This window comes from Rhinichthys klamathensis, unplaced genomic scaffold, assembly GCF_029890125.1.
Source record: "Rhinichthys klamathensis goyatoka isolate OS25496 unplaced genomic scaffold, OSU_Roscu_1.1 h1tg000593l_1, whole genome shotgun sequence".
In the NCBI taxonomy this organism is placed as follows: domain Eukaryota; kingdom Metazoa; phylum Chordata; class Actinopteri; order Cypriniformes; family Leuciscidae; genus Rhinichthys; species Rhinichthys klamathensis.
Window position 1 is genome coordinate 400,835 of NW_026607050.1, and position 27,336 is coordinate 428,170.

General features: G+C 35.8%; 1 protein-coding gene across 2 annotated transcripts; it reads right to left on the bottom strand.

Annotated features, from left to right (window-relative positions):
• Window positions 1-3,992: 3,992 nt before the first annotated feature.
• sec24d (SEC24 homolog D, COPII coat complex component) lies at window positions 3,993-25,759 on the bottom strand. Of its 2 annotated transcripts, none has more exons than XM_056240345.1 (23): window positions 25,621-25,759; window positions 22,633-22,833; window positions 21,901-22,003; window positions 21,679-21,821; window positions 21,326-21,589; window positions 19,832-19,986; window positions 19,628-19,739; window positions 19,419-19,546; window positions 16,783-16,921; window positions 16,510-16,625; window positions 15,414-15,538; window positions 12,948-13,139; window positions 11,872-11,965; window positions 11,172-11,288; window positions 10,868-11,038; window positions 10,639-10,735; window positions 9,866-10,011; window positions 9,443-9,581; window positions 8,970-9,088; window positions 7,804-7,983; window positions 7,518-7,709; window positions 5,699-5,791; window positions 3,993-4,629 (listed from the first exon to the last, which is right to left on the bottom strand). In XM_056240345.1, exons 2-23 carry the CDS (start codon window positions 22,781-22,783, stop codon window positions 4,489-4,491), a joined length of 3,117 nt encoding a protein of 1,038 aa, XP_056096320.1. In that variant the 5' UTR covers window positions 22,784-22,833; window positions 25,621-25,759; the 3' UTR covers window positions 3,993-4,488. The 2 variants fall into 2 exon arrangements, with proteins under 2 accessions (XP_056096320.1, XP_056096321.1); XM_056240346.1 differs by having other exon boundaries at window positions 5,699-5,788; window positions 25,621-25,758.
• Between the last annotated feature and the right edge of the window lie 1,577 nt (window positions 25,760-27,336).

Below are 27,336 nucleotides of genomic sequence, written 5' to 3' on the forward strand. Positions count from 1 at the left end.
TCGGGCATGGCCGTATGCCTTCCTAACTTGGAATGCATCTTGCGAAGGCAGCATTTTAAACTTTCGGACGCAGCCATAAGTAAAAATGTTTTGCCTTTCCCTCTCTAACTTCCCATCTCGTTCACTCTGATGTTTGTCATTGCTTACATTTACATTTATTTATTTCGCAGAAGCTTTTATTCAAAGCGACTTACAAATGAGGAATACAGCAAGCGATCCATCGTGAAGAGGCAAATAAACAGGAAGTGCTCAAAATACAAAGTTTCAGACATTGCTCAGAGAAGCATAAACTAGAATAGGAAGGGATTAAAGGAAAGTGAAAGGATAGAATTTTTTTTTTATGAAGTGCTCACATAAGAGACGGGTTTTCAGCTGTCTTTTGAATATTGTCAGGGATTCTGCATTACGGATGAAGGCGGGGAGCTTGTTTCCCCAGCAAGGAACAGTGAACGAAAATGTGCTGGAGAGTGATTTTGTGACTCTCTGTGATAGTACCACCAGCCGTCGCTCATTTACCAATTGTAGGCTTCTGGTAGGGATGTAGACTCGTAAGAGTGAGTGGAAGTAGGAGGGTGCTGAGCCTGTGGTAAATCTGCAAGCAAGCGTTAACACCTTGAACTTGATGCGAGTGGTAGCCAGTGCAGAGAAATGAAGAGCTGTGTGACGTGGGCCCTTTTGGGTTCATTGAAGACAAGACGTGCTGCAGCGTTCTGAATAATTTGAAGAGGTTTAGTTGCACATGATGGAAGTCCAGCCAGAAGAGCATTGCAGTAATCAAGCCTGGAAATGACCAGGGCCTGGGCAAGAAGTTGTGTTGCATGCTGTTAGGAAAGGCCTTCCTGATCTACCTGATGTTGTGTAGTGCAAACCTGCATGACCGAGAGCGGTCTTTGCAATGTGGTCTTTGAAGGTCAGCTGGTCCACAAAGATTACTCCAAGTTTTCTAGCCGACTTGATGGGGTAATTGATGATGAACCGAGCTGGATGGTGAAATTGTGCTGTAGAGTCGGATTGGCAGGGAAGACAAGAAGCAGTCTTCGTGACGTTCCTTCATCTATGCCGTGATGTCCTTTAGACAGCTTAAGATTCATGCAGCTACTGTGGGATCATCTGGTTGAAATGAAAGGTAGAGCTGTGTGTCATCAGCATAGCAATGGTAGGAGAGATCATGTGCCTGTATGATGGGTCCCAGTGATGTAGTGTATATGGAGAAGAAGAGGGGTCCAAGAACTGAACCCTGAGGAACCCCGGTGATCCGTTGATGTGCTACCCTTTCCAGGCAACCCTGAAATACCTACCTGTGAGATAGGATTCAAACCAGTGAAGTGGAGTTCCTGTGATGCCCAGTAATGAGAGGGTGGACAGAAGGATCTGTTGATTCACAGTGTCAAAGGCAGCAGATAGATCCAGGAGAATGAGAACTGAAGATTTGGAATCAGCTTTCGCCATCCATAGGGCTTCAGTGACCGACAGTAATGCAGTCTCGGTTGAATGGCAGTTCTTGAAGCCAGTTTGGTTGACATCCAGCTGGTTATTCTGTGAGAGGAAAGATTGATTGAAAACACCTCGTTTAAGTGTTTTCGTTATGAATGCTAGGAGAGCGACAGGTCTGTAACTATCCACAAGTGACGTGTTTAATGTGGGTTTTTTAAGCAGTGGGGAAAATGCCAGTACGCAGAGAGATGTGTTGATGTGTGTGAGAGCTGGTAAAAGTGTAGGTGAGATGACTTGTAGAAGGTGTGAGGGGATGGGATCTAGAGGGCAGGTAGTAGGATGACTAGATGAGCTTACGTTGCACAAGTGCCCACTACTTGAGGAATCCTTGCAATGGAACGCCCTAAGCCCTTGATCACTTTTGGGCTACTTCTGAAAACTTAGGCAGCTGACTTGTTGCCTCACTGCCCTACCTCACGAAACTGATTTCGGACAGACTTCTGGAGACAGCATAACGGTTTAATGATCTACAGCAAAAGAGTGAGCCTTGGTGAAAACTAAGCAAATATTTATTTCTCGCAAGAAATGACATCAAAAGTGGAAAATGTTGGTCCAAAATGTACATTCACACACAAACTGACCACCATTAACAACTTTCAGACGCCATCTTTATGTTTTAGCTCAACTGTCACAGAATGCAAAGCACTGGATTGTGGGATATCAAAGGCAGCGAAGGATTCGCATCTACTGTATGATGCCTTCAAAAAACGTTCGGATGAAGGTATCTCAAGAGACAGGGTATGAAGCTAACTTTGGATTCAGACATGCCTTGATGCCTTCCTACCTTGGAATGCATCCTTTAAAGGCAGCATTTTTAAACTTTCGGATGCAGCCTTGGAATCTTCTATACGCTGATTTCACGCAGCCGCCATTTTGAAATAGCTCCGGTGGGAAGAAAACCGGAAGTGTCGCCTTTAATCATAGGAGAGTCGCGAATACGATGGCGTATTGTTGTGTTTAATATAGAAATTAGTTATTCTAAAAATGTACATACATTTCTTTCATACTTTAGACTATTATACAGTGAAATTCATTTATAAATAAAAACAATATTTTTTATATAAATATAGAATTCAGAACGTAAAAAAAGAAGCAGGAACGAACTATAGACATATCCTATATTGGATATTAACATCCAATAGTGTAAATCGCAGCAGCAGCTTCAGGTTGGTAGTCCAAGGCATTGATCTGTACTTCCGGGGTTCTTCCCACCGGAGCCTCGCTTTCGATTTCAAAATGGCGGCTGCGTGAAATCAGCGTATGGAGTGCGTGTTGCTGTTGTGACGTCACAATCATGTTGCATTGTGGTCTATGGATCTGCCTGATGTGTACATATGAGTGGACTCGCTCCCTCAGTCAAAATCGATGGGTCGAGGGTCTGTCCAAATAAACTTCCCTCGCGTTCTTGGCGAAGTAGAAAATGGCGGCAGGAATTCTCCCAAGGGGAAGTTCCCGATATCTAAAAGTGGAGTTAAACGCAGCCTAGTAATCCTGAAGACCTTTATTAGCTTGTTCAGGTGTGTTTGATTAGATTTTTTTTGAGCTAAACTCTGCAGGAAAATGGATCTCGGGGGCCAACGTTGCCTACCCCTGCTTTACGGTGTTAGTGATTGGCCCTTAGTGATGGGTAGAGCTGTCTGGAGCAGATCTAGTGCTCTGTGTGCCTATCCCAAGCTTCTCTGTGGAACTAGATGAGTGCATTTTGTAACATAGTCAATAAACCGCTCAGAATGTACTGCCCTGCTGGTTCATTGTATATGGAATCATTGGTAATCTTGATGCCTACAAAATAACTATGATTAAGCCATTCATTTGAGTTCAGATAAACACAAAACATACACGCTTACAAGGTTAACAGGGACTACACCTTTATTCAAAAACAGCTGTATAAAGGCTTCAAATTGAAATGTACATGACAGGCTGCCTTTGGCTTACAGAACTGAATCTTTTCTGTGTTCGGTACGAAGAAGCACATGTGTGTCCGATCCAAAACATTAATGAGCAGGTACAAAGGCTAAATGCATGTGACCTGAGGTTTAGTTGCTTACAAGTCTTTAAAATCCATCTCAAACTGTAATAAAATGTACAGTATTGGTCCAGAGACGTACCATTAGAAGTCAGAAATTTATTTAGTATAATAATTGCTCACTTTATAAAACATCTCAACTTTGGAAATGTTTCAAAGAGCAAAACTGTATAAATGACAAATAATGACTGACATTAATTACAAAATAAAAGGGACGTTCCACCTTTAATCAACATTCAGTTCTTTTGATTTAAGAAAGTGTTCTGATATGTTTCTTTAAATGTCTAATGGTTAAACAGGAGAGCCCAAGTCTTATGGAAATCATAGGCATGATGTTGAACAGCAGTGTGGCATCCCTTTACACATTTTGAAGTATTGGAAATATACACACAAAATGTAAACGTGTGATGCGCAAAATAACAGCGAGTAAAAAAATTAAGACAAAGATGTTCTTTAAAAAAAATGGTTTTAATTTTTGTACATGACTAGATTTCAGTTATGTGTGATGGTGTCCTCCCTGAAGTCATAAAAAAAATATATTTGCAAGTTTGGTACTGTATAGTTCCAGTCACAAAGATGTCATCTATTAATTTAATAGACACAGCACAGATTTTCCACTCAAATCCACACATTACGAGCCTGCTTTGTTCATTTTGTCTGTGTGTTGACTGTGAGAAATGTTTCCCTTTGGTAAATTAAATCTGGAGGGATGATTTAATAAAGTCATTGAGAGATTCTCAACATAATGGCTTCTCAGAACAGAGAGATGTGGCGCATTTGAAGGTGTTCAATCTAAACACCCACTTACCAGCATCCCTCATGTGAAACAGAAAGGAATAAAGCACAAGGGTCATACTCAACTGCAGAAAAAGATTTTGGTCATATATCATAGGCAGCTGCAGAGGTTATAAGAGAAGATGCCTGTGCGCTATAACACACTTATCTGTGTGTGTGTGAGAGAGAGAGCCTTAAGTAAGCAGCTGCCTGATCTCACGGTGGACATAGCACAGGAAGTCCATATAAGACGCCCCTCCGTGAAGACCCTTATCCTCCACCAGGTGCTGACGGAACAACATCTCTGCTCTGTCCTTCTGCTTCACTATCATCAGCTGCACACAGAGACACATCAATTACACTGCTGATCACAGATCAGGACAGAGAAAGAAAAAAAACTACTATTCAAAAGTTTGGGGTCACAAAGATTTCTATTATGCTTTTGAAAGAAGTCTCTTATGCTCACAAAGGCTGCATTTATTTGATACAGTTACATACAGTTAAAACAGTAATATTGTGGAATACTGTAACTATTTTGATATACTTAAAAAAAATATTCCTGTGATGGTACAGCTGAATTTTCAGCATCATTACTCCAGTCTTCAGTGTCAAATGATCCTCCAGAAATCATTTTAATATGCCATTTTTCTGCTCAATTATTATTCATCCTTATTGGAGATCAATTATTAATGATAAGTCTATTACACATTATTACAAAAGCATTCAGGATTCTTTTGAGGAATAGAAATGTCAAAAGAACAGCATTTATTTGAAATAGAAATCATTTATAAATGTCTTGATTGTCACTTGTGATCAATTTAATGCGTCCTTGCTGACTTACCCCAAACTTTAGAATGGAAGTGTATAATGTAACAAAGATATTAAGCACCAAAAACTGTTCTCAACATTAATATTAAGAAATGTTTCTTGAGCAGCAAGTCAGCATATTATAATGATTTCTGAAGGATCATGTGACACTGAAGACTGGAGTAATGATGATGAAAATACGGTTTTGCATGACAGAAATAAGATATATATATTCAAATAGAAAGCCGATATTTTAAATTGAAATAATATTTCACAATATTACTGTTTTTACTATATTTTTAATCAGCCTTGGTGGGACGTCTTTCAAAAACAAAACAAAATCTCAATTATTCCTAACTTTTGAACGGTGGTATTATATATACGATATATATGAGAAACTACTAGTATAAAGTTTGCAGTAATTAAATGTCTAATTATTATATTAATTTTATATTAATTATATTAATACTGCATCACAATCTTATTATTCACATTACACGCTGAAAATCGCAGTAACACCAAACCTCTTTGTAACAAGAGCGAGACGGATGCATAAACCGCATGCAGGAGAGAGGAGATGGTGAGAGAGAGCTGTACCTTCATGGATGTGGCCCTCTGCTGTGAAATGCTGGAGATGATTGAATGGAGTTTCCTGGAATGAGCATTATCCAGCACAGGTAATGACGTCTGCTGAAAGACAATTATACCTCTACAGTTATCACTGCGGCTCTGACGCTGGTTTCCATAATGAGAAGAACTAAAAGAGCAGTTCCTTGATTAAAGCAACACAAGCAGTGAGATCAAAAGTGCAAAGAGGAATAAGGTTATTAGTTAGATATAATCCAATTCAGCAAAGATAAGCACTGTACAAGCACAAGTTAAATAATAGTTGCCCAAAAGCTTTTTATTTTTTATTCACCTACATATAGTTTCAAACTTCTGTATAGGATAAATTATTACTTTCTTTTTTCTTCTATTTTTTTGTTCAAATTGTTATATATCAAGTCAAGTTTATTTGTAAAGTGCTTTTCACAATATGCATCGGTTCAAAGCAGTTTTACAGAAAGTCATACTGTTATTTCAATAATGGCTCAGTGCTTTACTACAGAGCAAACTTTTTGGTGCTGGGCGATATGACGATATATAATAGGGCTGGGTATTGACACAAATTTCACAATTCGATTCGATTTCGATTCGATTCAATATTGATTATTTTGGATATCAGGTACAATACATGGCACATTTTCTCAAGGAAAACAAATCTCTTAACTAATGCTGTAAACTATGGGAGTCAGTTGTAGCCTTCTAGGCTTCATTAGCCTACTACAATATTGAAGGTAAAAATTAACTGATTTGTAGCTATACAAACACTTAAATTACACTTTTATTTATTTTTAGAATAATAAAGTTATATGAAATATAAACATTTAAATGGTGGCTGTCATAAAAACTTGCCAGATTTATTCAAACATGCATTAAATATCGAAGAACATTAAAAATTATAATGAATATGTAATGCAAAATGCTCCTCTTTAGAGTTAATTTTTCTAGCTGACTAACGAGTTTATGATCACATATGGTTTTTCTGAGGTAGGCCTAAATGTGACGTTACATGACATTGTTTACAAGTTGTTTTACTGACGTCTTTCCACGGTTGAAACACTGATTGAGCGATTCCATGTGACATGATACGGATTTCGATAAGTTGTACTCTATCTTTTAACACACTTTCAGATGCTCGTTCATGTTTATTTCGCGCTGTAACTGGTATTATTAAGGCAGAAGAGGAGATCATGTGCGCTCCGCGCTGCTGCTTCTCTTGAGCTGAGCTGAGCCAGAGCGATCTCACGCCACAGCGCCAAAACGGTATTTATGTTTTTGAATTTCATAAGAAAATGGACGTAATTTGAAATTTGAGACTTTATTTAGTATCAATAGTAACAAAGCACAAAGATTATTGCGATTTATTGGATGGGATGCGCGCTACAATGTTCCATTCATTCATCAAATGAAAACAGGATGACTAATCGATTTAAGAATCGATATCGGTTCGTAAAAATGAGAATCGATTAATATCGAGAAATCGATATTTTTTTACCCAGCCCTAATATATAACATTGATTCAAGTGATTCTCCAGATTTTGATCTAGCTATATTGTATTTATAGTGTTGTCTAACACATATATCAGTGCAGCAGTGACTCTCGCACACATCTGAGCACTCAAGGCAATTCGAGATTTAAATATGGGTCAGTATTGTTGAAATAAGAGATTAAAATATTGGTTGGTTTTGTTCTATTAAGTGATCTAAACATCGGTTGGTTTCGTTCTATTAAGAGATTTAAGTATCGGTCAGTATTGCTCTATTAAGAGATTAAATATTGATAGGTTTTATTCTATTAAGAATAATGTCATACCCCTTCTGAGTTCAGGTGGGCGAGAGAGGGCACATTGAAGAGGTTCTGGATGAGGTCAGGTGAGCAGGCCTGTCCCAGCCAGAGGAACATAGAGAGCCCGTTTTCCAACAGGAAAATCCCTGACTCGCTGAGCCGCTCCTCAGAACAGCGCACTGGAGCTGGGATTGACTCACTGGACACATCCATAGTGTGCTGAGAGAGAGAGAGAGAGCAAATGCTTAAACTGTAATGCACAGTGTTTGAAATGAATGATAGAAACGATATACATGTTATGTGTGTAACTCACCAGCGGGATGAGCCGAGGGTAGAGTAGGACCTGGGTTTCCTCCACTCCCATCGCCATAACCATGAATCTGTAGAAGGCTCTGTCATCTGTGGAGAGCTCAGTACTGCCCACAAGAGATGGAGTCTTCAACAGACTGTTCATGTAGACGGGAAACACCTTCATCGCATCAGGCAGGATTAGCTGTAGGGTACAATGTTCAAGAGGAGCAGTCAGTTTACATGTCAAATCAGAGATACACACTCAACAAAGTCTGATGTGAGAAGGATGAGAATGAGAAGGAATTTTCTGTGTTGAATTTTTTAACAGGTGTTCTACCCTTATTTTGAATTATGCATTGCATTGTGTTTTATGGTTGACGGAAATAGCTGTAAATTTAACTGAAAAAGGTACTGATCATTTTCTGCTAGGATCTGCTAGGATGCTGTCTTTCTAGTGTTTTTTTTCTTACAGTGCAGTGCAAAGATGATGATATGAATCTATTAAATATAATTAAAATATGAACGAGACATGGTGCTGAAGAAGAAAAAAGATCTAAAAAATAAAGTTAATAAAGATATAAAAATGTCAACAAAATGGTTTCTGAATTTCAGCGTGAGCTAAAACTAAACCTTTGATTTAAATAAAGTATAAAATAAATATTGAAAAACTTCAACTTCCTAAACTAAGTTTAAACTAACTAACTAACTAACTAACTAACTAACTAACTAACCTAAAATTTGAAATATTGCCTAAAATTAGTTGAAAAATAAAATAACAAAGTGAAATAATAATAAATCAAAGTTAAATAGAAATATTAAAATGAAAACTAATAACAATGACAAAAGCACATAACAAAATGGCTAAAACTTAAACTAAATTAGATCACACTTTATTTTAAGCTGTCCTTGTTACAGTGTAATTATACATTTAAGTACTGAGTAATATTAATCAACTGTTTACTTACTATTAATTAGGGTTAGATAAGGGTTTGGTTTAGGGTTAGTTGCTTGTAATTGTGCATAATCTTCTGTTTTTATACTAAAATTGCACTGCTGCATTATAACTTAGTTTAAATAAGTTCACACATGATATGTGTGTGAAGCATTAATGAGGGGAGAAGATGTTTTTATAAGGGTGTATATTTCATATGAACATGGACGGGCATGAATGTGAAGTGTGACACTGACCTGGCTGGCTGCTGAAGGAGTGGCGCAGTTCTTCCTGTAGCAGGCCAGCATGTGAGCCGTCTGGTTTACCAGGATTTCCCTCACCGTCTTCAGTGGCTGGTTGAGCATGGCCCGATACGCTGAAGGATAAAAGCATCCACCACAATCACTGACTGAATAACTCACTGAAATAAAATAAGTGCTATAATAAAAAATAAAGCAAAAAATAAATATATATACCGGTATATAAAAGACAAAAAGCACAACTGGAAAAGACTCGAAACTCCTGAATTATGCTTTATTCCACTATAAAGCCATTAAAAAAAATGATCTGATAGCATCAGAAAGCAAGGTTTTTATAGATTGATTTAAAATTCTCATTATTGTGCATTTTTGATTTTTAAAAATGAGCATTGTCACATGTTATGTTCAAATCTGAGACAATAGCATGAAGTTTTTATTTACGTTCTTGTACGAGTTAGAAAGCTGGTCACCTGACTTGGCGAAGAAGTTGATGAGGGCATCTGTCTCACAGCTTTTGAAGAGCTCAGAGAGCTGTGCGCTGCAGTTCAGACTGAGGTTGTGAATTCGCAGCCTCCTCTGTCCACCGATGGTGGTGTAGAGCAAAGCACACTGGGAAACCACAGGAAACAAACTTATTTGTGTTGCTCTCACCAGCAAGTGAATTCCAAGAGCATCCCAACAAACCAGTTCAATGAGGACTCAAATGCACTCGAGTTACCAAGAAAAAAATATTATGCATCAAACAATTGTATTACAGATTGTGTCAAACAGTGAGAGACTTAACATGTGAGCAGTTTTGATGCAGTAAGTATTCCCAAATGTCTTTTTTGTATTCTTTAATAGTCTTGTCTTTGTCATTGTCTCAAAGCTCAGTGTTGTACTTGAAGACTGACCTGCATCACAGCTCCAGACTCCTCGCTGAGTGTGTCGTCATGTTTAAACTCCACCGTCAAGGCCTTGTCACAGTCCACTGCTGCCATCTCCACATCTGTAGTGTTGCTCATGTGTACGGCACCAAAGAAATCTGTGGCCCTGAAGCCTTGAGAATCATGCAGATATTAAGATATGCCATACATTCACTCACTACCGCTCAAAAGTTTGGGTTTCGGTAAGATTTCTTAATGTTTTAGAAATAGGTCTCTTAAGCTCACCAAGGCTGCACTTGTATGATCAAAAGTACAGTAAAATCAGTAATATTTTGAAATATTATTACCATTTAAAATAATTGTTTTCTATTTGAATACATTTTAAAATATAATTTATTCCTTTGAGGCAAAGCTGAATTTTCAGCATCATTACTCCAGTCTTCAATGTCAACATAGTCCTTCAGAAATCATTCTAATATGCTGATTTGCTGATCAAGAAACATTTCTTAATATGATCAATGGTGAAAACAGCTTAATATTTTTGTGGAAACCTTTTTTTCAGGATTCTTTGATGAATACAAAGTTCAAATGAACAGTATTTGTTTCAAATATAAATTAATTGTAATATTATAAATGTCTTTACTGTCACTTTTGATCAATTTAATGCATCCTTGCCAAATTACAGAATTCCTTTATTTTGAAAAAATCAAATCAAATCCTACTCAACTTTTAAACGGTAGTGTGCATAGTGTGTTTAACCTTACATAGTGTTCAAGTACTTTTCTCTAGAATGTTATTACCTGTGCCAGTACGGACACGCATGATGGCATCGAATCCGATGGACTTCTCCACATCTCTCTTGAGGTCATTGAGAAAATGCTGACCATTAACCTCCACCTGAAAAGATATAAAGGTATAAAGGTTTGAGGTTTGACCACAAGAGGGCAGCAATATAAACCCAGAGTTCAGCTCATATTTGATACCATATTCAAGGTGTCTGTGCTTCAGTATGTCTGTGCACGTGTGTACCTGGAAGTTGCTGTACTTGTAGATTGAGCCTCCAGTATGTGAGGGCACGTCGCCCATGGTGGCCATATCCACATACTGATTGGGAAACAGGAAGAGGTCGACACAACAGCCCTGAGCCACACAATCTTTAGTCAGCTGCTCATACACACCCCGCTGAGGCTGGAACAGAGTCTGACAACACAGACAAACAAATCATTCATTTTAAGATTTTGATGTTTAATACTATTTTATGCAGATGCAAGTATGTAGCTGAGATTTTTGAATGGAGAAATTTCATTCAATTTCATATTCAATAAATAGTCACCTTCTCCTTTTCTGTACCGACTAGTTTTTTGTCATCTCTGTTTTTCAGTTTTCCTGGAGCCTCTGCTGTTGGGATGGAGGAGTGGAAGATGAAGAGTTTGCCACTGCATTCAGCTGCCTGAGGAGAGAGGGGAAAAAAATCAGAAAATATAAAATCTAGGGCTGTCAAAATGATTACTTGTGATTAATTGCATCTAACAGTAAAATTTGTTTTTTACATAATATATGTGTGTGTGTGTATATATATACTATTATATTTCTATAAAAAAACTTTTATCGATTTATCGATTTGACAGCACTATTCATGTTCATATTAATTGTAATCAGTATATGCGAAGGATGTGTATACTGTATATATATATATATATATATATATATATATACATTAATCTGGATGCGTTAAGAGTACTTGATTAAAAATATTTGCCCAAAAAACAACTTAAGTCACAGACTGAACATGTCATTGAGATTATGAAACAACCAGTGCTGTCGCCAGTGACGACAAGTGGAAACATTGTCTCGGGCCTGTGAATTTAAATGACGACCCTAGAAACAACTGTGTTTATCAAATAAAGATTGTGTGCAGTATTAAAGTGCACTTTAGTTAAACAATGTAGAAATAAAAACTAAGTATGCAAGTACGTTTAGAAAGGGAGTAAATCGTTTTGGTAAATAGTTCAGCCTATTAGATTTGTTTGTACCTTTAGGGCCTCCACACCAGCTTGCACGACTGGTGCAAAAACAGTCTCACTCTCGTTGGTGTCAGCAAACATGTCAGGGATCTGATCTAAAAGGCTTAAGAAAATATTACACAAAATTACATTAACAGCAGAAATAGGCAACGTGTGTCTCAAAGTCAAGCCATTCTTAAATATAACGAGCAATGTTGTGATAGGCAGGAAAAGCATGCTTGAACTGAAGTGTATATACTGTATACTATTATGTTTCTATATATATATATTATACATATATATACACTGTGTGTGTGTGTGTGTGTGTAACACTAGTCTGTAGTTCTAGTCTGAGCTGTTGACATTCTCTGAGAAATTATTCATATTTCTATGGCAACACTCATACCTGTAACACCAAAATGGTTCCATGTGTGGCTTTGTTAGTGATGTATGCAAAATTCTTCATCACTAATTAATTCTTTTGCAACAAAATTACGAGAAATGAAAAATATGTTTGTATACATACATATATATATACCTTAAATGCAGTGTCACTTTGGATAAAAACATCTGCCAAATGCATGAATGTAATGTTTAAGTATCGAATAACCAATATGCATATATATACAACAAAATATCTGCATTATGAATATTGCTGTAGTAAGAAAAATTATTAACAAATACAGTTATGAAAAAGTGGAATGTTTCCAATAGAGATTTCAATACAGAAACTCTTTTATTTCTTATTATGATTTATTATATCTAAGTTTTTCGAATGGAAAAAAAAAAATTGTAGGGAGGGACTAGATTTTGACCATGGGTTTAGTATTGGTCAATCTCATGTGAGTGACAGGTTGCCCCGCCCTCGAGCCAGGAAACACATCATCAGAGAAGAGGGGGAGGAGAAACTATTGGGGGTTTATTATTAAAGATTAGTATTTTTTATTTATTTTTATAAAAATACTGGTGTGGACCAAAATGATTTATAATAAACACTGCAATATTCCATAAAAGAATTGTCATGGTGACTTTAATTCTAAAACTGAATACTGTATATGACTCGATGTAAGAAGCCTAGAAGTGTCTTCAGATAGAAATGAGCATACTTGTTGATGACAGGCCGAGACTCCTGGAAGTTGACGAGGAATCCATCGAGAAGAGGTACAAACATCTCAGCCACATCAGAGACCACCATCATCTGTGGCTGGGCCAGAGCACTCTTCACATTATAGAAGTGCAGGATCTTGTTGTAAGTGACAAAGCCCACTTTGATGGCTGAACTTTCGGCTCCCTCCTCTCTTTAAAACACAAAGAACATAAGAAAAATCAATCAATAACTGCAGTATCACCAAAATCAAGCGATCAGTAAAACCAAAAAGATAAATTAATAATAATAATAATAATAATAAAAAGCTAAAAAAAATTAGGACACTGAAGTCGCACTCAAAACAAAAAGAAAAACTATATCTTAGCATTTAGCTTATGCTAACAAATTTCCCAAAACGTCACTTTTCTAAGCCTTTTTTGCCATTACTTTTAAATGGATAGTTCTGCCAAAATTGGAAATTCTGTCATCATTTACTAACCCTCGTGTTGTTTTAAACCTGTATGGGTTTCTTTCTTCTGTTGAACGCAAAGGAAGATGTTTTGAGGAATGTTTCAATTGTGGGGCACCATTGACTTCAATAGTAAGTGGAAAAAAACACTATGGAAGTCAATGATGACCCACAACTCTTTGTTTATCAACATTCCTCAAAATATCTTCTTTCGTGTTCAGCAGAAGAAAGAAACTAAAAATAAAGAAATATGCACATTTCACCAACTAACATATACCAGAGCACTGTGTAATAGCTGATAGTGGAGAGCTGCATCTAAGCTGTGCTGGCCAGTAAATTACAAGCATCCCACATTGACATCTGCATCTGGGGTTTGTAGCTCTCTATGGCTACATTTACAAGACTGTAAAACATGGCGATGGTTTGAATCACTCAGTCCATACATGCCAAGTCTGTCATTAAACTAGAGACAAACTCTCCAATACAAACCCTATCAGGCATCTTAACAGACCCCATCAGCTCTGGGTGTCCAATGTGGTTTTCATTAACGAAGTAATTTAGCAAGCAAAGCCAGGAACAGAGGAGAGAAATCAGATATAATACCACAGGCTTATTTGGAGTGCACTACCGGACTGCTTTCAGAGTGAGGTCAGCTCCCAAACAAATAAGGACGTACCCTTAGGAACCAGCAGATGAGAGGTAAGGACTGGGAGTTTGAAAAAAGTCTGAAATATGCAAGTTCCTCAGCGGCGAATCAAAGCTCACCTTTCAGCTGGCCGTCACCCAAATAAACGGTATAATTGGAGCCATGTGTCCCACGAAACTTTTAAATACTTGGAAATGTTGCAGTACTAAAGTCGTTCAACCTCCTGACTTCCTTCAGGCAGACATTTTCAAAAGATGAGATATTGGAATTGTTTCTTTCCCTATTTTTTTTCTTGCTTGTTCTCCAGTTACCATATTTGGCAGTGGAGCGTGGCTCTTTTTCAGCTGGATTCGTTCACATTGCAGGCTGCAGTAGCTGAGATGAACATGTGTTCCACCTAAGAGGTGCCGAAAGAATACGGAGGGGTGGCTTCTGCTCAAGGGTTCCACTGTACTCCACAGATCCTCCAAGCCAAACAACTGGAGCTGGGCGTCAGTGTGTGGGATGAGGGATGAAAGCAATCCTATATCTTCATTCAAACCTGGATCTTTACAGTATAAACTGTCCAAACAATAAAATACTATTATAATGATCTATTCGCACTGACAATTGTAAGCCTGTTGGCCAGTACAGAGTCGACAGAAGCACATGGGAAGCTAACATGACATGTCAAGCAGTGTGACACATGTAAGGGCCTATGAAATCTGCTTTATTTTTTCACAATTCCACAAAAAATTAATTGTTTTTATTTTTCTGGATTCTATGATCCATGATTTTAATAATCAAAATGATGTCTAATCAATTCAATTTATAAAACTAATAACTTTTTAACATTAAAAAAAAAACAATAGTGCCCTAAGAATTTGTTTTATTTTTTTCAGATATTGTGTGTTGTCTGTTTTAATTTTTCTGGATTCTGTTTTATAATTTAACACAAATTTACTATCAATAATTAATAAATGCATAAAACAAACATTTAACCTTTCCATGGTGGTCAAAAAGTACAAATTCTTTTTTTTTTTCAATGAAATGAATGTACTATATTTTAGTTTGATAACATTTTTTATTAAAGGGGATTTTATGATACTATAATTATATTTATATAATCCATTTATTACCTGTTAACCACTTTTTGAGCATGGACCTGAAAATTTAATTTCCAACTTAAACTGTCATAAATCTTAAATGATTTGGTCACTTTTTAAAGAAGACACTTGGCAGATTAATGCGAAGTGAAAACAGTTTAAAAAAGGGGAAAAAATAAAAAGAAGGTTATAGATTTTAAGATATGTTAGTGCAAGTTGCTTTCAGTTAAAACGGCTCAAACATGCATTTTAAATATAGACAGCAAACATTATCTCTCAACTTACTTTGGAAGTCGGTCAAGCAATGTCTTCAGTTCCTCGCATATTAGTTTGACAAGTCCACTTTTTATGTTGTTGTAAGAGACATCGATCATGAAGATGTAGGCAGGAGGATTGGGAGGCTTATTATTCTTAAAGACAGAAAAGAACATCAGAATGAATTGTTAGTTCATGAACTTCAAAGTGGCTATTTTTGCTTGTTTTTTACAGACTTGGTACATATTTAAGCCATATCATATGGCAGAGAATATATATAAAGTTTGCAATCAATTATGTAAAAGCACATCAATTGCATGAGAAAGCTTTTTATCTTTTTATATAAAGAAATGGCAAGCTGAATGCATTGGCTGTAATGATTGTATTAAACACTGCAGGAGCTGATCCTCAAGTATTAATAAACATCTGAGAGAAATAGGAGCCCAGACAGCAGATTATAGTGTCAGGCTGAGATGAGGAACCCAGGCACGGACTGGGGCCAAAAATGTGTCATGGATCTCTTTAGTCCGATAACTGAATTGAAATCAAGTTCATTTGAGATTACAAGCTACTTTTCACCCTGAACCGTCAGAATGTAATGCACAATGCATCAAATGTTTCAAAAGTTTACACTCCCTGACTCTTTAGCATCAGTGCATGTTTGCAGCTTTTGTAATAGCCATGTCCTTAAATTGTCCTCAGTGTGAAAAGATGGATCTCAAAATCATACAGTCACTGTTGGAAAGGATTCAAATGTCCTGTGCTCAGGACAAACAAAGAACATCCAGGTCGTGCATCATCCAGGTAATGACACAGTAATAAAAATTAAGCGTAAACTCAAGGTAATATTTTTTTATTCACTTTTTATTTTGTCTTGTGGACTATATGTAAACATCTGTAATGTGAAATAGCTTACTGTAATTATATAGGGCAGTACTACAATTTTAACATTCACAAAACAAGTTGAATTTAATATTTTGACTTTGTATTGAATTTTCATTAATATTGTGTATTTGCACATACTATGCATTTCCAAAAAAGCAAGTTAAGTTTCAGCTGACAGAGCAGCTTAAAAACAAAAAGCAAGTTCTCATTGTTTAAACCTGAATGTTATGAATATTGATACCTTGCAGTAATCCAACGTGGCAATGAACTCATATGAGCCCAAAGACAATTCTGGTCTCTCATACATATCCATTCTTCTCCCCATATGGTCCAGATGCTGGAAATACTGCACTGGAACTAAGGTAGTGGAAACACATTTTTAGAAACACTTTTTTTTTTTTTTTGCTATGATAGCACAGACAAATAATCCCTACCATATGCTGACAGGAAACACAGCGTACACATGCTGTGTGTAAAAAAAGATTTCAGCAGTCTCCAATGGTACAGTACCAACCTTCATTAACACAGCTGCAGAAACCACACTGGTAGCGTCGTCCTCCATCGATAAACTGCATGTAAGGACACATGTAGGCCTTACAGCGGTTGCAGCGGATTGGTCCAGTCTCACCGTGATTTACAATGTACAGAGGAGTCTATAGAGCACAAGCAGATCACAGTGAGAATAACAAATAAGACCTACTGTAACATTTGCCGTACCATTTTATACAGAATGCTAATCTATGTAGTTACACAAACACTACGGTTCAAAAGTTTAAGGTCAGCATTTTTTTTTTTTTTAATACTGTTATTCAGCAAGGATGCATTAAATTAATCAAAAGTGACAGTAAAAACATGTATTTTGTTACAAAAGACTTCTATTTAAAAGTCTTTTCAACTTTCTATTCATCAAAGAATCAGCAGTTTTCAACATTGATATAAATGAGAAATATTTCTTGAGCAGCAAATCAGGATATGTGATTGGTTTCTAAAGGATCATGTGACACTGAAGACTCGAGCAATGATGTTGTAAATTCACCTTTGCCATAACAGGGATACCTTTAAATATTATATATATATATATATATATATATATATATATATATATATATATATATATATATATATATATATATATATATATATATATATATTCTCTTTTTTTTTACTTTTAAAATTTTAATAATATTTCACAATATTACGTTTACTGTATTTTAATAAAAAAAGTAGTGTTTACAACTGTTTGTTTTTTTAAAAATCACTTAATTTTAGATGGAAAACTTTAATTGTTACCTTCATTAACTGACTTCACTAACTCTTAAAATGAAAAAAAAAAGGTTAAGCTAATATAATTTAGAATTTCAATTTCTTTTTTCAGTCATTATGGAGTCATCTAGATCAAAATGTGGAGTGATTTCCTCCTTAATTTGACAGTACAATAATATATTTATCTGACATGTTCCTTGGAAACTGCACTTAAACCCATTAGCCTCTCATGAGAATACTAACACTTCCTAAAAAGGCTCTGAAGTATAATGATGAAGTGTAAAGCAATGAAAGATTCCAGAGTTAAACAAGTCTTGAAGGTATCAAAACCACTATTAAACCACTGTCAAAATAAACTGAGGGGACAGCCATGAATTAGGGTTTGAACATATTCCAAAGGCAGTATTTTCCAAAGACAACACCATCGACAACAGTGTTGATTCTTAAAACAAAGGATCATTTACTTCCTTGTGTTGTTCCAAACCTGTATGATTTTCTTTTTTCCATGTAACACAAAAGAAGACGTTTAGCAGAATATTATTCACACAGCTCTTTTCCGTACAATGAAAGTGAATGATGTACAAACGGGACAAAAAAAACCCCCTCTCAAATCACATTAAATCGAAGATAATGCTGAATTAATATGTGCATATTCAAAACACACAAAAGATATTAGAGACCTTCGGTGGGGATAAATAAGTTATAAGTTAATAACTTAATTTTGGATCTGTTCATTACACAAAAATATGGTATGACTTCAGAAGATTGGAAATACAGCACAAATCATATAAAATACTGTTATGATACTTTTACTGTGCTCTTTCTGTCATTTTTGGATCATTCACTTGTTAGGATGGAAAATAGTATAAAAAAATCATCATCATCTCCTTTTGCGTATCACAGAAGGAAAGTCACATGGTGTGAAGCAAATTTTCATTTAGGCAAACCCCTAGTATCATTTTAAGACTAGAACAATCCTTGGGAAAAAGAAGTGTGCTTAATTGTATTGAATGTGCTCTTTTACTGTATTTAAAATCTTAAAAGTATATTTTTTTTACTGTACTTGAAGATGATATAGTATTTATGAAATAAAATGCCACTTAAGTATATTTGATGCGAGTACACTTTTTAAAGAAATGCACTTTGTACTAGTCATATTAAAAGTTTTACTTTAAAGAGCATTTTAAATAATTATGTTTTAATAATCTTTTGAGAGGGCTTAATAATTTAACTGTAGTTTTACTGAATATTACATTTAAAGTGGATATATTTTGAATGTACTAAATTGCAACTTCATTACAAATGTGTAACAAATAGGCCTATATTTGAATAAATGACATACAAGTTTCAATAGAAATTACATTATTGAATATTTTAGTTTACCATAAATGCTTCTCAGTGCATTCAGCAGTACACTTTAACCATATTTCAAAGACCATAGAAGCAATTATGAAATTTCCTATAAAGATGTACTTGTCAAAAAAGCCCTCAACTAAATGCATTTAATATAAATTGTATCATATTTCATTTAATTGCAATTCATCTGCAATTAAGTGTCCGAAAACATCCATCACATTCAGTTTGCATTTAAATATGTAAATATATATGTGTCAAGTACACTTTCACAAGTATGCAAAAGAGTAATCTTTTCACATGGGAAGATATAGTTTTACAGCACTAAAAATGAGGTGCTTTCCTCGTGGTTTTTTATATTTTAAAACTAAAAATTCCTTAGAAATGGTCACTTATGTGGTAGCATTCCTCACTTATAAATCATGTCTGCTAAATGAATAAATGTAAAAAATAAAAATAAAATAGAAATCTAGTACATAATCCCAAAACTGAAGAACTGCAAAAAAATCTGAGTGCTGATAATATGCTGCATACCTCATTTTTGGGCACGGTAGCGAAGGGTTTGATAATGGCTGCCAGAGGCACTTTGCACTGCTTTGCAAGGTCAGCAGTGCAAGGGAAGGAATATGTTGTGCACCGCATGAATCTTGGGCTAGCATTCCCTTAAAATAGAACAAAAAATGAATATATTAAACAAAAGTACTTTTATGCTAATATTTAGAGTGAAGTGAAAAGATGCTTACCTTGATCCTGTACTGTGAAATCTGTGGTGACCAGTGGAGGCACCTGGCCCCTAACGTTTGTGACATACACCTGGCCCCCTCTCTTAACCTGGTCATCTTCAATCACTTGCGTCTGGAGGAGACAAGTCAGTGTACCTTGAAATGTGCACAGATAAAAATACTTTTACACTGTAATGTAGCATTTTGTTCTCTTTTTTTTATTACCGGACTTGGAATAGAGTCTGGGTCCAGCTTCTTCTGAGGAGGGCCTGCCATTTGGGATGGAGCTCCAGGGAAGCCTCCTGGGAAAGCACCTGTTTGTGGCCCTGCCATCTGTGGTCCTGCCATTTGTGCACCATAAGGTCCTGCAATTGGGCTCCCTTTAGACCAGAAGCAAAAACAATGGTTATTTAGGCTCGTCAACATTTTCCCCTAAAAATAGTGTAGAAGTGAAGTGTATAGTTTCTACATCAACAAACAGAAGTGAAAAATTAAGATAGTTTTCAAACAGGTATTGCAAACACAACACACCATCCTTCTACATTTGGTTAGACAGATAGTCCCGTCCCAAACTCACACCATTGCTTAAGTAAATGTTGCTGAGTTGGGTTGAGGCCCGTCTCATGAGGCAGGATTAAGTGGCTAACCAGTAAAGATTGAGCAAACTCTGTGAAGGTGGATTGGTAATTACAAGGATTAATACGTATACTACCAGTCAGAAGTTTGAAATAATTACAGTTTTGTAATAAATTGATTACTATTTTGGCGGCTTAGTGTGTGGATGTTTCTGTGTGTGTGTGTGTCTGTGTCTGTGTCTGTGTGTGTGTGTGTGTGTGTGTGTCCCAAGCTATGGAATTATGGTTGGGGAAAGACCTGCCAAGAAAATTCATGGACAGTCTCTCGCGTATGGCAAGAGATGGCCATAGACTCACCAAGACTCGGATACGACTGAAATGGTAATACAATAGAATAATTTTTAATACAATTAAAATTGTAATTTATTCCTGTGATGCAAAGCTGTATTTACAGCATCAATACTCCAGTCTTCAGTGTCACATGATCCTTCAGAAATCATTCTAATATGCTGATTTGCTGTTCAAGAAACATTTTTTATTATTATTAACGTTGAAAACGGTTTTAAAAAATATTATTTCGTGGAAATCATGATGCACTACCATTTAAAAGTTTGGGGTGAATAAGATTCATCAAAGACGACACATTCAATTTATCAAATTCATATATAATTTTACAAAAGAAATCCCCTTTTGATGAACTTTCTATTCATCAAAAAAATTCTGAAAAAATGGATCACATTTTCCACAAAAATATTAAGCAGCAAAAACGGTTTTGAACATTGATAAATAAAAACCATTATGAATAACTGAGTACCAATAATAACTGAGCATAACTGACCATGTGACACTGAAGACTGGAGTAATGATGCTGAAAATTAAGCTTTGCATCACAGGAATTAATTACATTTTTAAATAGTTATTTTAAATAGTAATAATTTTCGATCATATTCATTTTCGATCATATAAATATGGAGCCTTGGTGAGCATGAGAGACTTTTTACATTTTTGACCGGTAGTGTAAAAGATTAAAAGCGTTTTAAAAATCGAAACAGTATTTTAACACTAACAAACTACACACTTCATCTTTAAATATACGTTTTTGAACTCTTTCTTTGTCATTGTTGCAAAATGTCCTAGTTTTAACCTGGTTGCTGTTGATAGCCTTGGGGTCCAAGTGGTGGCTGGTGGACACCTGGTCCAGGAGGGCCAGACATTCCCATAGGTGGAGCTGACATAGAACCCATAGTGGCCATTGGTGGAGGAGACCCTAATGAAGGCGGCTGCTGTCCAGGTGGAGAAAGAGGAGGATGTCCCATTGCAGATGGTGATGTTTGGAATTGTTGTGGTGGTGATGTTTGAAATTGTTGTGGTGCTGCTGAGATTGAAGGAGACTGCATGGGCCTTTGACCTAAAGATCATAGTACATGGGTATGAAATGGGCCAGTTAAACATCCACTATCTGAACTTCAAATTAATCTAAAATGGCATCTAACTTACCATATCCTGCAATGTTCATGGAACTCATTTGATTAGTCAGCTGTTGAGTTGGAGGTGGGGATTGTGCCATACTATAGAAAGCACTTTGAGGAGGCTGCCCATAAGAAGACATGGATGGAGCTGAAGCAGCAGGAGGAGCGAAACTGATGGGAGTAAAAAAATATATTAGGAGCTATATGTTATTATGTAATTCACTTTCAACAACAGTGAAGTAGTGTTTACCTGTGGGGATGGGCCCCGTTCTGCTGAATGTTAGCACCATACTGGCTGGATACTGGTATTGGAGGCATCCCAGAAGGAGAGGAGGCAGGTGGCTTGAGCACACCTAGACAAAAAAACATTCATTTTAATGCAAGCACATAATACTGTGAAGAATAAAAAGAGCCAGTATTAGAACGTAGGGCTGTGCGATTAATCACATTTTAGATTCAATTTCGATATTGGCTTCCGACAATTATGAAAACACGATAATCGAGATAAAACAATTATTATGCTGGATTCTGCTGTTTTTCTTTAAAGAGATACACTTCCGCCCCCTCCTTAAAAGCCCGAAGATTCAAATCAGTCAAATCATGCAATGTGACCGTGGTAAAATGGTGAGTATTCACATAAACAATGTAGGTTATGTCTTGAGCGATCCTATACATTTGGAAAATACATTGGATGCATGAAAAAAATTACTTGTATACCATTTTGGTTATATCACCCACTCCTAATAGTGTTAAATAATCGTGATTATGAACTTTTGGTATAATCAAGCCGCCTTATGAGAACATAAGGGATGATATATCAGATGAAACTAGTGAAGAACAGTTTCCTAATGGTTTGACTCTGTTCATTTAGGCTGAGGCTTTGCTGAGACTCTTATATTAAGGACAAGATGAAATTTGCCAGTACTAAAACAACAAAACTGAAGAGTTAAAAAAATATCAACATTTTTCAGCATCATTTTACCTGTCGGTGGGGCAGAATAACCCTGTGGTGGGGATCCATAGGCCCCATAATGCGATTGAGGTGGGGGGTTCCCAAATCCAGTAGAGTATCCCCCCATTCCAGCCTGGGCTTGGGAATATGGAGGGGTGGCAACATAACCTTGCTGACTCATCCTATTGTTATACCTCTGTCATTCCAGTCTGGGACAAAAAAAAAGGTGACCTGGAGAAGAAGAAAAAAAACAGGCTGAATTACAATCGACTTTATATGTTGTCAATGTCACGTCCCACATGTTTCCAACAAACGTTATTCATTTTGCAGGTTTAAAATAGCCTAGACATTAACAGAAAATGCAGAAATAGACATAAACGTTTAGTTTTGAAACATCACCTTTACACAGTTATTTCAAATTGGGTGCATTCAGCATAATAATAACAAAAGATTCAAACTTTACACCTACTATAATTTAATGGCAGTTATTTTTACCTTAAACTTTGTTAACAGCTGTTCTGGGTTCTCCAGATGCCCCAAACAGTGATTTTCTAACAATCATGTCAGTTTTTAGACACATGTACTATCACTTTTGTTATTAATGTTTATGTTATGCAGTTTTGGGGGGATATATGGCATTTTTTTAATTTATTTGCCAAAATTAGTAATTATATAACAGGTTTATTTAAACTAGCAACATTTTATGTAAAATTCACATTAAAGAAAATCAACATGTCTGGTGAAAACATGAAACGTGCCATAGTTTAGTGGAAGATTACTGCCATCAACTGGAAAACAAACACTTTTGCTAGTGCTTAATGAATAGTTTGTGCATGAATGATATCTGGACGATGACATCAATGTTTTCTCCAGAGCGGCTATATATACAGTATAAATAAATGAACTAAATTAATAACTTTTTTTACAACAAAAATGAACCATCACTGAACTTATTTAAACTGGACTATGACACTATTTTCTTCTAGATCTGCAGTACAACCGAAACAAACTTTGTTGCATTATTTTCCTATTATCACTATAAAGCTTCTTTGAAACAATCTGTATTGAAAAAAGCCCTATATAAATAAAGGTAACTTGACTTGAATGCTAGATGCTCTTGCTATTTGTGTTTACCTGTAGTGTGGCTTAGGTGCTATTTTTGTATAGTTTAACCATCATCAGCCATATATATATATATATATATATATATATATATATATGCTTAATAATATCATGAAAACAATGACGGGGTGAAATGGGATGTGGTGTATGGGGCACCAGGTAAAATATTGCCTAGGGTATAAAGATGAGATAATGAAAAGTGTTCTACAGTTTTGAGTTTCCCTGATATCATTACTTGAACCCTAAGCACGTGTGATCAGGAACTTTGACACTTGACTGAGATAAGAGGAGTTTATGATAACACAATTGGCCAAGAATACAAACCAGCACATACAAAATGTGGATATACCGGTTTGACTAATGAGCCATCACATTAATGAACTTAATAACTTACCGTAAATAATACAGCAATGTACTTGCAATATATTGAAATGGGCAGCATTTTGGTTACTGTATATTTTAAATGTCTTACCTCTGTATTTGATTAAATCATGTAATGTTAATATATCAACCTATCTGAGATTTTCACTCTGTTTGTTACAGGAAAATGTACTGGTGTTTATAATGGTGGTAACAGAACGGAAGGCCACGTGATGACTTAAAGTTGCCTAAAACATTTTTTTTTTTTTAAATGCAACTTCGTCACTGAATTCTCACTTTAAAGGGATACTCCACCCAAAAATGAAAATTCTGTCATCATTTACTCACCCTCAAGTTGTTGCAAACCTGTATGAGATTATTTCTTCTGCTGAACACAAAGGAAGATATTTTGAAGAACGATTGGAACTTTGGCACCATTGACTTTCATAGTTTTTTTTTTTTTCTACTATGGAAGTCAATGGTGCCAAACAACTGTTTGGTTCCAATCGTTCTTCAAAATATTTGTGTTCTTTGTGTTCAGCAGAAAACTCATACAGGTTTGCAACAACTTGAGGGTGAGTAAATGATAACAGAATTTTTATTTTTGGGTGGAGTATCCCTTTAAATTTACCTAACTGATAAGAAAAACAAGGCAAAAAAAGTGATGGTTCATGCAAGGAATTTCCCATAAAGGTGATTCATATATTCATAGTTTATTTGAAATAAATCAGTAAAATACATGGTTGCATTGTTTTTTCACAGCTATTCAATTGTCAGGTTTTTACTGAATTAAAACTTTTACTGAATCCACATAAAAAAAAAAAAACTAAGATTCTTATGTAGGCTAATTATAGGCCCACAGTACGCATACTTCACAATAAACGTTTTATCAAAATATCCTACACATTATTCTACTCCATATGTAACACAGCAGAGCTATAAAATAACTCCAGCAGATAAATAAACTAAACTGTCCTCTGGTTTATTAAATACAAATTTGCTAAACTGAACATGGCTGGTCTTACTCTCTAATTTTTGTCAAGACTGGCCTGTCTGAGAAATCATGTCAGTATTTCTGTAAGAGGCCTTTAAAACTTAGACTCGTGGTAAGATCGAGTTTTCCTAATATCATTCAACACGATATTCAGAACAGTGAAGACATAATAGAGATGCTTCAGTGATACAGTACAGTATAGTACAGTATCAGTCTGCCACTGCCCCAAACTGCCACGTCAAAGACCGTTATGACAGACCTGTAATCTTGAGCTACAGCTGACTTTACTGAATAAAGTCCATATTGAAACACTTCGCCATGGCCAGAATCGATAGATTACCGGTGATAAGGAAGCGCGCGCACCAGCTGTCACTCCAGTGATACAAAGTTACGAAATATTTTCTGCTAGAGACGGAAACTGACGTATAAGCCAAACTTACATGAATGGCGCTGGTAAACCACATTTAAAATAAGGGTGCCTTTCAAAAAACCATCTTTGGTGTGTTTGTTTATTAGTAAATACCAAAATAATAGAGACTTACCTGAGAGAAAACGATGAACTGCGTCCTTTCCTCTGTTGATGTTGAATTGCGTGCCGAGAGTGCCACGTCAAACTCCAGCACAGCGCACCGGTGTCTGCGCGTACACGCGTCATACAGCAGGCGCCTCTGCGCATGCGCACACTGGTGGGAACCACTACACGTCAGCAGCCAAGTACACAGATGTGCGTAGCGAGCAGAAGCCATTCTGTGCTGGCCTGTATAGATATACAGAGAATGAGAAATTGATGAAAACTGTATATAAATTGGCTAAATAAGTTCAGATTATTCTAGACTGCTCATCGTGTGCATATTTTTCTGTTGTTTCGTTTTGTGCACAATGTTGTTGAATGAATTTGAGAGTGCTCCAGTCACTATGGAGAAATATTTTGTTGCAGTTATAATACATTGTATTTTTGAGGGATTCTTAAGACATTATAACATATACTTTTCTAATTCACTATTTCAGGTTTCTTGTTTTCCCATATAGAAAATAGAAACTTAAATAAGTCACAGTCAGATACATCCAAGTCAAACTGTAACCTACTATGAGAACTTAAGGACTACTTTTGATCAGCCTTTTTATTATTATTTATATAATTTTGTCTCCCAGGTTATACCCTTTGTGAAAAAGAGGTACACTTCAGCCTACTTTTAGAAAAAGTTCTTATCACGCAAATAGCCTATTGAAACTTGTATGTCATGTAAAATATAGCCAATTTGTAATTACATTTGTAATTTATTTTATTTGTTTTTATTTGGGAAGCTGAAGATGCAATTTATTTAAATATTAAATTTATTAACTTTAAATGCAGTATCGAATAACACTAAAATAGAATAAAATGTATTTATTTCTATATACATTTATTATATTACATTTTTATTATATAAATAAGTAATTAACATAAGCTTTAGTGTGTTGTCAACTCATCAAAATTAGTGTAGGCTACTTTTTTAAAGCATAGCAAAAGATTATTAAAACATCATCATTTACAATATACTTTATGTACAGTTTTATGCAAACGTCCGTTTTGAAAGTGGTTTAAGAAATATAGTCATGAAAGTGTACTTTCCTTAAGTACACTTAAGTGGCCTTTTGTTTCATTAATATGATATTATCTCCAAGTATTTGAAGTAAAAGTGCACAATAAATACAATTAAGCACACTTTTTTCATAATTATAAGATATGGGAAAATGAACTTCATTAAGTCAGTTCTCTTTCTGTTTGTCTTTGATAGACTGTTCCTGACCCTTAGAGTCGCTTTTACCACAACTTGATCTGTCAAGTTTATTATACTGCAATTTACTGATATTAGCACTGCCGCTTATCTTTTTGACCTCCCACAGATATGAACGGTGGCATTTGGCATGTTAAATATTCTGTCCTTGTGTCTCTGATTGATTTAATCTGATTTTGCTAATGAGCATCTTGATTAGCACTGACACTGCTTTGGCTCTGTGAGACTTCAAACATTGACTTACCTAAAAGTGTTGTTGTCCAGTCACAATGGAAGAATCTTTTTGAGAAGAATACCTTAGAGAATTTTTAAAATGGTATCTATAAAAAACCCTCTATATTTAAAATAAATGGCTAGGCTTTTCAGCAATAATTAAACAACAAAACAATTCATGAAACAACAAAAGTGAAAAAGCTAACATACATAATATCAAAATATTGGTTTGGCCAACAGAAATGTCCCGAGAACACTTTATTCTGT

Coding starts and splice junctions, on each gene's coding strand:
- sec24d (XM_056240345.1), bottom strand. CDS start 22,783: ATGAGTCAGCAAGGTTATGTTGCCACCCCTCCATATTCCCAAGCCCAG. Junction 11,039..11,171: donor TCGGTACAGAAAAGGAGAAG/GTGACTATTTAT, acceptor CTGTGTTGTCAG/ACTCTGTTCCAGCCTCAGCG. Junction 10,012..10,638: donor GCGTGTCCGTACTGGCACAG/GTAATAACATTC, acceptor ATGATTCTCAAG/GCTTCAGGGCCACAGATTTC.